This window comes from Penaeus japonicus, unplaced genomic scaffold, assembly GCF_977035675.1.
Source record: "Penaeus japonicus unplaced genomic scaffold, GWHDUDI00000001_assembly GWHDUDI00000020, whole genome shotgun sequence".
NCBI classification, from domain to species: domain Eukaryota; kingdom Metazoa; phylum Arthropoda; class Malacostraca; order Decapoda; family Penaeidae; genus Penaeus; species Penaeus japonicus.
Window position 1 is genome coordinate 12,604,185 of NW_028234422.1, and position 12,500 is coordinate 12,616,684.

A 12,500-nucleotide genomic window follows, 5' to 3' on the forward strand; every position below is an offset into this window, starting at 1 on the left:
TAGGCTTGATAAATTACTCCCTAGTTAGACTTAGGTAGGTTTAACAAACACTTAGGGTCCAGTGGGAAGAGGCCCCCATGCAGGAGATGTTAGGTGCCCTCAGAAAAATGGTGCACACTCAAGACTTTGAACTGCGATGAGTAAAGTCCATAGGTTTTCCCAGTCTTCCTCACATATTCAAGATCTATATTCTTCACTCAACTTCCCCCTCCTTGCCCACGATGCCCAATATTATTGGGATGGATGAAAAAGGGCACAACTTTAACCTGAAAAAGCAGGTTTTTCTTTGAAGAAATGGGTGGGAGAGGCATAGTTACATCAAATAATGGCCCATCAAATCTATAATAGCTGCTGTGATCTGGCCATTTACAGTGACATTCAACTATATAGATTGTAAAGAGTATATAGAAACAAAAAAAGATAAGGCTGTAATTTGGCTGTCTTTTGGAATAATAGTTTTCCTTCCTATATTCATTATTAATAGTTTCTCAAAAGTCTGAAGAAACAATGTATATGGTAGATCAGACACTCACTATTCAGGGGTCTCTAGCAAGTTCATTCCTTTACATTTTCAAGAGATTTTAACGTGCAAATCCTTTGAGTAACCAGTAACATTGAGAAAAATAGTAATGCTATTTTAATAAATTTATAAAAAAAGTTAACTGAACTCTGGATTTCCTACAGGCCACAATCTTCATATCTATCACTTGGCAATCTGTTGTACTATTCATATAAATACTCATCAACTGACCATAATCAACGTTTTCAATGCTAAAACTGCAAACACATGAAAACAAACTGAAGACTTCTACCTGTCCTTCAGAAAGGTCAGGCTGAAACTTTGAACTCATCATGACCAACAAATTACACTGTGGTCGATTATATCACTTCCTTCACAAGCATTCAAGTAACAAAAACAAACACTAAACATGGAGTCTCTCGGCTTAGACGACGCTCCTTACGCTTTTATGCCTCCCACGGCACGGCACAATAGGTCTATGTTAATGACCTACTCAGGGCACTACAGTTAGCTGACACACATACAAGACTGAGACGTGTCTTGCTCATTTCCTGCGCGTTTTCTCGGCATTTTCTCACTCTTTTCTGCACTTCGTGTATATTTCCAACTCGAGTAGTTCCGTGAGAGGGGCGAGAGGTGGGAAATAACATCCTGGGCAGCGTCAGCGAGGGCGAATTTCCCGCGGGTTGAGGAATGCAGGAAGTCCAGGCCATAGCGAGACTCACGTGCCATTGCTTCGCGCCACAATCTCGACTTTTTCATTGTTGTTTCGTCTTAACGTCCTTTGCTTTCTGCACTGTGTCCGAGCTCCTTGTCGTCCGAGTGACAGCGACCACGAGGAACAAGCAGCCGACGCGAGTTAAGGAAAATATCTTCGAAAAACTTGACCGCATGCAAGTTCCTCCTCCGCAACTCCCCTACATCGTGGGTAGCGCCTTAGCGGGAAAATTTCGGTAACACACAAAAATCCAAGTAATACTCACTTTGTTTCTCTGTTGTATTGCTAGTCTGGCGTCTTGATAGGCGAATTAGCCACGCCAGGACCAGAATAGTAGCCCCTATTAATATTGACAAGAATAACATTGTCGGAGCGGACGAGACGTGTGCCTCCTCTCCCGCCATCATGAAGTCTGACGTCAGAGCCACGTGTTGGCCAATCACCGAGTAACATGAAAAGCGGCGAGGACAAAACAATGACAAATAAAAATCAATTAATATTTACGTTTCTTGTGCTACATGGCGATAATTTTGCTTTGGTAATATCTGAGAAAAATATAAACTTTATTTTTCTGCATACAGGAACTTCTTTGCAACAAAGGGTCTTATTTTCTTAACATTTGAACTGGCAGTCACTGCATTGGGGCTATTGACCTGCTGAACATGGATGGTTAAGCCTAAACGATATAACGGGTATTTGGGGATCCCGGTATTTGTTCAAGGATGTACAGTAATATTTGTAACAGTACTTCGCATGGATTTTGCAAACTGTAATATTAGTTTCCAAAAAACATGACCATCTTTATAAGTGACCGATGAAAGTGGAACATCACCCCCTAACCATATACCTTTATGAACAATGCATTTTTCGAGCAGGGTGGTTTTAACGCTAAACAACATATGTAGGTTACTCCAATCTTCCTGTTTCCGGTTAGTAAAGGTATGGCATCTTTATCTCTTAAAAGGATATAATGATAATCACATCCTTATCGCTTATCTTATCTCGATGACAAATGTGTCAGATTTCTCTGAATTTGTATTTACAAGCATTAGGACAAGCTGAGTTTTCGTTATTTCGTAAAAAGCATCCAGACGCGCAAGGGTTAAGTATGTCTGTGCTAGTTGAAGTACAGTTTACGCATGTCATGAGTTCTTTTTGAACTGGTCATGTAAAAAAGATGTGAGGAGAAAAAAATAAAAATCAAATCATCATATATCTATTTCTAACCTCAAAACTTCCTGACTCAACAGTCTCGGTCAACGGGAACGAAGTGCTGTTATCCGCCAAGTTCACCAGACAACAACCTGAGATGAAATTTGAAACCTTATTAACTCTCATATGCAAAATAATGGAATACAGTTAACCTAAAGATCATATACTCACGAAAGAGAGTTGGAAGCATGGTAATGACACATGCATAATCAAGGATGTATTAGAAAATACTTATTACCCCAACTCATTCACGGCAAACAACCTCTTTAACCTAATCATTAACCCAATTCTACAATTTAATTCCAGATCAACAATTTGTCATCCTTTGACCGGAGTAACATTTAAACTCGAGAAGGCCGGGCGGCTCCAGACACACCGGTGGGGCGTTAACCGACATACCACGAACACGGAAGAATTCGTAGTCCATGCGAGATTCACATGCGGAAGCGCGAGGGTTTTGTATGGTTAGCGAAGCATGGTAAGTAAGACGGGAATCTTTAAAAAGTTCTGGGACTTGCCGATTGGAAGATGAGACATACTGAATGATCAAGGTGAATTAATGGCAAAGTTTCAGATTTTCGTTTTGAGGTTAGCCTTTTAGGGGGGCCATTCCAGTTTTGCATCTGCTTTCTATGTCTTTCTCTCTTTGTCTGCTTATTTATCTGTCTGTTTGTTAACCTAAATATTTATCTCTATATGTGTATAAATTATAGTAGTTTTCCATATAAAATGGGTGTTAACTACAGAACAAAAAGATTAAATCAATTATGCATCTCCTGTATAGAGAGGGGAATTGTGAAAAAAACATCAAGCATAATGATCGGAATGTATTTAATAATATAACCCAATCATCACCTCATCAAACGAGATGATATACCATCAAACTACATCAATACTAATACTGGAAGATCAAATCTTGTAGCGGCATGTTTGTAGGTACGAAGAAAATGCCCCCAAAACTGACATCGGATCGACCGATATTTCCAGTAATGGAATCATGAAATACGACACAGGGAAGTCCTCAACCAACACGTCCAGGAGCGGACAATAAACCGTCTTTTGCCTTGACCTTCACAAGGCAGAAAAACATTCCGTGTCTACTTCCACCAGTTGGCCACGAGAATGGTTTCCATAGAACGAACTCTAATCTATTTGGGCGGAAACTTTAAGCTAACTCGAAATCTGCCCTGATCTTTCCGTAATCTTTATTGTCATTAACATTATTGTTATTTTTATTGTTTTGTTATTTAGGTATGCCATGATTATTCTCAGTATCATTATCATTATCGTCGCTAATACGATTTTTATGATCATGATTATAATCTTTATTGCCATCGTTATCATTATCCCTGCTGTCACCTATAAGTATCAGCACTGTTACTTTCAATTCTGTTGCCAACATCCTCAACATTGGTGTTATTTTGATGTAGAAATCCACCCCCCTAACGCGGCCAACTGCCGAGTCGCCCCCCCTCCCCTCCCCTCGCTCCTCGTCCCCCTCTCCTGAGCTACGGTTCACATGTGACCAGGCCACCTGAAGTTTCTCTTCCATCCTAACACTGCTCCATCTGATGTGTTATTTCCGCCATAAGATGTACTTTCTCAAGTCTAATATGAACAAACACACTCTTTAGTCTCTCTCTCTCTCTCACATACACACACACATGCATACATGTATATATATATATATATATATATATATATATATATATATATATATATATATATATATATATATATATATATATATATATATGGGTATTTATATTATATATCATATATATGTAGTATATATATATAGTATATTTGTATGTATATATACATGTATACACACACATACATATATATATACATATATATACATATATATATATACATATATATACATACATATATATATACATATATATTCATACATATATATATACACATACATATATATGTATATATACATACATATATACATATACATATATTTATACATATATATACATATATTTACATATATATATACATATATATACATTTATACATATATATATACATATATACATACATATATAAACATATATGTATGTATATATACATATATAAACATATATGTATGTATATATACATATATAAACATATATGTATGTATATATATTTATATATATATATTTATATATATAGATATAAATATATATATAAATGTATATATAAATATATATATAAATGTATATATAAATATATATATATACATAATATGTATATATACATTCATATATATGTATATATATATACATATAGGTATAAATATACATATATATGTATATATTCATATATATGTATATGAATATATATATAAGTATATATAGATATATATATTATATATATATATGTAAATATATGTATATAATATATATAAATATATATATATACATATATGTGTATATATATATATATATGTATGTATATATAACATATACATATATGTACATATATATATATAAAATATATATGAATATATATAAAATATACATCTATATATATAAATATTTATAAATAATATATATATAATATATAAATATTTATAAATATATATACATAAATATATATATAAATATATACATATAAATATATATAAATATATATATAAATATATATATAAATATATACATAAATATATATATATAAATATATATATATATATATATATATATATATATATATATATATTTATATATGTGTGTGTGTGTGTGTGTGTGTGTGTGTGTGTGTGTGTGTGTGTGTGTGTTTCCCTTCCTTTAAATGAGCTTATTTTTGTGAGGAATGGATTGTTCTGTCAGAGTAACAGTGGATTATCAGCCATTTGTATCCGCGTTTGTATGCATATCTGCCTGTAAGCATGCTACTTGGCTTTATAACAACATCATCCATCAGGTAATTCGGAATTCGTGTGTGGATAATCTTGATCACGAAAGAAATACTTTGTATATCTTCAGCACTGCAAAATCGTGCTCCTCATATTCAGGCCACGCTCTGGGTCAGTTGGGGTTGCTCAAGAAACCACACTCGGCACCCAGCCAATGTTGTCAAAAGATGTACAGCCAACCAGTCTGGTCGCAGAGGAACAAGGCGATGGGCAGGGCAGGGCAGGGCAGAGCAGGGTGGGCGGGCGGGCGGTACCCCACTGCCGGACGTGCCGAGCCGATTCCTAGTACCCTCTGCCCGACCGGAAAGGGTGACGCAAAGAGCGCTTCTCTCGCCAAACGGAATAGGATGTGACTAAGGACAGGATTCCCCGGAGAAAGTGGATGCTTAAGTGGTTCTATGCTCCGAGATACTTGTCTGTAGCAGTTGTGCGATTACTTGTGCAACCTTGCTGTTCCAAGGACGCGAAGGAGAGCATGAGTTTTCCTGTTGCGTTAGGGCAGGGTTGGATTCTGCGACTATGCGTCATACGCTGCTTTCGCTTATTTTCCTGTCTACATATCTGCATATGTATATGTATATATATATATATATATTCATATATATATATATATATATATATATATATATATATTTGTTTATATATATATATATATATATATTTGTTTATATATACACATATGTGTTTATGTAAATGTATAAATATTCATATATATATATATATATATATATATATATATATATATATATATATGTGTGTGTGTGTGTGTATGTGTGTGTATGCATATACATGCATGCATATATGTATAGACCACGCACACACATATATGTATATTTATGTGTGTATGTATATATATATATATATATATATATATATATATATATATATATATATATGTATACTATATATGTATATTTCTATATGTTCATACACACCTACACACACATATGTGTGTGGGTGTAAATGTGCGTGTGCATGAGTGATTACATGTCTCATTTCACTCTTTTTCGCTCTCTCTCCCTATATCAATCCCTTCCAACCTTTGTGACTTTTAGTATACTTTCGGAGAACTGTGTAATATCTATTAGCTAAAGGTTTAAGAAATTTCTTGCTTACATGATGCATCATCTTTAAATCTCCTGTCCTCAGCATTTAATCTGCTGATAAAGAGAATCGGCTTAATCTCTTAACACGCAGAAATCCTGACGATAAGTGTTTCAGAATCTTTTTCTTACTTTTGTCTACTAGAGATTGCGCTCCTATATTAGGTTAATTTTGTTCATATCCTCATTGTTTATCTCACAATGCAGCCAACTTCGCCATTGCAATTTCCAACACAACTTCCAATAAATGAAAAGATACTATAAATATAAATAATCATACTTCCGGCAAGCATTTCCTTCTTGACTTCTAGCTACTTCCCTCTATTAACTGCAATTCTATCGTCAAGGAATCGAATGTTTGCGCATGGTGAGCATTCCTTTGTTTAATTATTCCCTTGTTCTTTGTCCCTTCCATTCTTAAATGGTTCAGTGACTGTCTGAACCACTGGCCTTCTCGTGAGAACAGCCTGTCTGGTAGTATATCTTACATGTGTATTATTAAGCATCAGCACGTAAACCCACACTTCACTTATCAGAAACTGTATCATTAGTTTCACTAATCAGTGTATTTAACTAGCATTAGCGGTTTCTGTCTGAAGTGCTTTGCTGTCGTCTTATCGGTTGTCACTCGACTCCCACACTTGAATGGCCTCAGCAGATTGTCTGTTTGTTTGATAAAGTGATTTGCAGAGACAAAGGGTTGTCTAGTTATGTTTTTTTCTTTTAAATAACAGACAGGCAACGTATATTTTATACATGCATGTGTGTATATGTGTGTGTGTGTGTGTGTGTGTGTGTGTGTGTGTGTGTGTGTGTGTGTGTGTGTGTGTGTGTGTGTGTGTGTGTGTACATATATATACATACATATATATATATGTATATTTACATCTGTAAATATATATATATATACATATTTATATATACAGAAGTATATATGTACACACACACGCACACACACACACACACATACACACACACGTGCGTGTGCTCATACATGCATATCCGCAGAAATTTGCATACAAACACAGGCACAAAGATTGGTCATACGCGCAGACAAACACGTATATACAATTCTATAGCACGCATAGTTATAAATAAACATGTTACAGACAGTCATATATGGATGTAAACACATCACTGCATATATTCATAAGGTAGTGTTGGGGAAAGATAGGACTACAAATTTACTTCCAGCAAACCATAACGTTTCCAAAAAATGCAGTTGTTCGGATCTGGCTAAAACAAAGTTTATTTACCTTTGTTATTACGTTATTAACCAGATACTTAACAATTTTGTATATAAATAATTGAATCACCGAGTTCGAATCATAACATTCGGTTTATTCCGGCTAGAGTATCTCATTGCCACAAATAACCATTCAGGCAGTTAGTTACTTCTTCCTTCTTTCCTTTTTTAGAGGTTTAATTTGTCTCGCCGAAGATGAGATGACCCAGCATGGAATGTGACTTCCGTGCAGAGTGTAGTTGTATAATTAGGCTCGGGTTTCCTGATCCGTACCGGAGTTCCGACAGCTTTCCTGTTAGCTCCATCATATCGGTTCTCAGATTTCAGATTTCTAAACCACATGTGAGAAAATATAATTTTGATTCCAATTATTTTTATCATCATAGTTATTGTTATTATTATCGGTGTTATTATTATTATTATCAGTATCATTATCGTTATTGATTTTATTATAACCGTTACTAATGTTAAAACCACAAAATGATCTCAGACGATCTTTAACAATTTCAGTGTGATAATTAGCAAAGTTTTCATTAGCATTGTTATAACTATCGTTCATTTCAGATAGGTGCGTTCGGGGTGAATATTCCTCATCGGACAACCTTGGCCCAACAAGAAACAGCATGTGACTATTATTAGTAAGGTATTATTAGGTCACATTATATAGTGATAACACAATATAACATTAATTACACAAGCATTTAAGGGTAGGTGACTGAAAAATGCATTTGGAAAACCTTGCGAAATTAACCATCAATAGGGGAAAAAATCAGATCTATGAAAAAAACAACATGTGGTAGGTCATCAGTAATGTCAACTTAAGAGTTAAATTGTCAGTTACGCGGTTCATGACGACTTTCTCGTCTAACTCCTGAGAAGGACATGATTAAAATCCTTCTAAGTTTACAGTCGGAAACAAGTCTCCGACACGTACGGATTCAGACTTGTTCATGTACGGTACATGGAAACGTTCTCATAATACAGTCAGGACATATTGATGTTATAAAGCACTAAGCACTTCTCCAAAACAAAGCTTACAGCTGTTGAAATATTGGAAGAAGACACTATAAAAACTATTAAGGTTTTAAGAAACTTCATGTAGAACAGTTTAAACACTGAATCACCCCTTTATATGACCCATTTACGTATAGCAAAAATTTTCCTGTGATATTTCCCGAAACCTTGTCACTAGTTGGGATAGCGTAGCAGAAAAGAATTTCAGTAGAACGCAAAACTAGTTTCATTTCTTCCAAAGTCGATAGTTGCAATGCAGCCTTTGAAATGTGCCACGTAAGTAGATAAATTCAGATGCTTAATGAAGAGTAAAAACTGTATATGCATAGCATCTTCAAGTATACGAATCTTGTTTATCCTGCAAGTGGTCCTCTATTTTTTATTCTTTTCCCTTTATATATGCAACTTTGTGCCTTTGTTCGGACAGTTGACTAGTGACTTTAACAAAGAAAAAACACATGGCAATGACACATGGCCGGTTGGTATTGTAACAGATATGTAGTCGCCTTATCTTTCAAGACGAAGAAGATACTTTCATGCAACATTCATGCACATACTGGATTTGATGATTTATTCGTTTCAAGATACATATATTCACCCTGTTTCTCATGCTTCCAAGACTCTTGAACGAAACCAAACGTGTGCTGCTTTAGTTTTTAATTCTATTATGATTACATAACACACACACACACATATATATATGTACATATACATATACATACTACAAACACACACACACATACATACATACACACACACACACACACACACACACACATATATATATATATATATATATATATATATATATATATATATAAAATATATATATGTATGTATGTATAATCTATCTATATATATATATATATATTATATAATATAATATTTATACATATACATCTAAATAAAAAAAAATATAATATATATAATACACACACACACACACACATATATATATATATACATATATATATATATATATATATATATATATATAATATAATTACAAACAAACATATAGATAAATATGTCTATACATACTTCCCCCCTCCCTAATATAGATAGATAGATAGATAGATTCATACATAAATACTCATATACACACATGAATATATATATATATATTATATAATATACAACATTCATATGTATCATATATATACATAAATAAATAAATATATACATATATATATTACATATACATACATACATATATATGTACACATATATACACCTCTCTCTCTCTCTCTCTTTCTATATATATATATATATATATATATATATATATATATATATATATATATATACATACATATATATATATATATGTGTGTGTGTGTGTATATATACATATACATATACATATACATATACATATACATATTCATATACATACATGTGTGTGTGTGTTATACTACCTAGAAACAAAAGGGAAGTATAAACCATGAATGTGTGACAAATGAATACTAAATACTCGGTAAATAGTCACTGAATCCTGGAGAAAATGATCGAGGAGCGCATGAAAACTGTTAAACATGTGGAAGGTCACGTTGCAGAGCAAGGCTAACTGTAAACACGCGCCAACGGATAACCAGAAGGAAGACTCAACTTCCAATAGGAAAGCAGACGTGTAACTGGACCCAAACCAGACTGCCTCCGGTAAGTGAAAGCCAAAGTATGGTCTGAGGAATTTCTGACTCTCTCAGAGCGTTATGCAATATGCGTCAACGGGCGGTTCTCTAAGATGGCCTTGGTAGTGACCCTCAGTTGGAAGATTTCTGCCAAAACAACGAATTAGCAATGTAACGTAAACATCGATAACAGAAAACGGGGATTCGACTGGAAAGAGTGACTGGGATATTTATATAATCGACTATTTTGACGTTATTTTTTAATGTATTGAAAATGATACAGGGAGGGATTTACAAACAACAAACACACCAAAAGATCATTACGTTAGAATTGAAGGGTTAGCCTGGTTCGATTATAGAACGTGGTGCGTGATTGTAACCGGCATACTTTAACGGATGTAAACATACGTAATTGATGAAAAGTTCAGGGAGCTGCTTGCTGATAATCATGCCTGAAAGTGCGAAAGTGTTTATTTGGTTAATTTGGGTTTGTAGTCCAGCAAAGAAAAATATGAAGCGGAGAAGGATATGAATATGAAGCACATATGATGAGTGAAATACCTTATTATAATAAATGCTATTAATCAGACCGCCATAATCGAACAATTTACTTTAACTTCTAGGTCAAATAAACGTTAAGTTGTATATCCAACGAGAACCTACACCAAAACAGCATGAGTTATAGGAAGCCGAAATGCTGCAGCTGCTGTGCTGATGGTGTAGAATAAAGAACCTGTGTGACGACTAACGGTTACTGAGAAAGCAGTTATGATGACCCAATGCTAGAATTGCTCCTGTCGCAGTCATTGTCGATGCAACATTAAAAGTTATTACAAATGCACAATGCACGTAAATCGGCTTTTAATTCGAGAATGTTAAAGAAGTATCCCCATCTATCTATCTATCCATCTGTCTATCTGCGTATACTTGCATAACTGTATTTCTGTATTTTCATCGGTTGGCTTATTCGTTATTATATCCTTAATGAAATATTTTCTCCTTAACATAGATAAGAATCTTCAGCAGATAACTTGATATCACTTTGTCTAATATGCAATAGAAAATACATCGCTGAATTTCTAAAGACTACCCTAACCTATGAGCCGTTTTGAGTGTTTCGAAAGCTGATACGCTTTACATGTTAATCGCATGGGACATAGAGAGGAGAGACTGGCCGTACTCATAGCAGTTTGTATTTTTTTCCTTACCATTAGTATTCATATCTTTCTTTCAGTTACGATTTATTATATTTTGGTTATAGGCAATATCAAACATATGTCGTCTTTTGAAATAAAAATTTGCTAATTGTTCACAGCTCGTATGAGCTCGAGTTATCATACAATCCTACCAATTGTTCATAGACAGAAAATGTTGGAGACGATAGCTTTCAAAAGACGCTGCTTGTTCGAGATGGAATGTATTATTACACCTTGCGCCAGGCTATCAAGGTGTAGATGTGCAAGGTCTCGAAAAAAATGGATATACCCAAAACTGATATACGGGGAAAGATTACAAGTCTTATACAATGCACTGGAACTAGGTATTCACACCAACATTGCACTGAATTAGAACGAAAAGTTCGAAATCTGAAGAAAAAACACAAAAAAAATGTAACACTACGAGCATACATATGCTAAAAAAATGTTCATGATATATAAATTGAAGGCAATAACTAGTTTTTTCCGTAGAACAATTGATAGCCTCTGAGTAAAACCTGTTATAAAACACCTTTATTGCAAGCCGATCTCTTACATTCCTCCTCAAAATATAATATATTATCGCTGACTAGATGAATGATTCTTAAAACGCCACTAGTAGCTGCCTTGAGTAAAGGGTTGAACGTAACAGATCAGTGTTATTGGTACGCCATATTTGGTGTAAGCTAGCGAGCAAAACCTGTTTATGAAACTGATACTATACTTATATGACGATCAATCAGTAATAATCGAAATTGCCTATACATCTGTGTTCTCATCCCCCATCCCTTCTTCACGTGTGTTAATTTGCAATTATATATATTACGCTGGACGTAGTTACGTCTCTAAAAAAAGTGTTATTCGACAATCTCGGCGCGTTACGAACTGTTACCTTCCCAATGCAGGTGTTACCGGCCGGAACTGCAGTATTGATCCTGAGTTGTGT

At 34.4% G+C, this 12,500-nt stretch overlaps 1 protein-coding gene across 2 annotated transcripts in view; it reads right to left on the reverse strand.

Annotated features, from left to right (window-relative positions):
* The window catches only part of LOC122249876 (transducin beta-like protein 2), a 20,256-nt gene extending 18,584 nt beyond the window's left edge, over positions 1-1,672 (reverse strand). For both annotated transcript variants that reach the window (XM_043011050.2, XM_043011049.2), the window contains exon 1: positions 1,504-1,672. In XM_043011050.2, the coding sequence (XP_042866984.2) occupies positions 1,504-1,645 (142 nt within the window). In that variant the 5' untranslated portion in view covers positions 1,646-1,672. The remainder of the gene's footprint in view (positions 1-1,503) is intronic.
* Between the last annotated feature and the right edge of the window lie 10,828 nt (positions 1,673-12,500).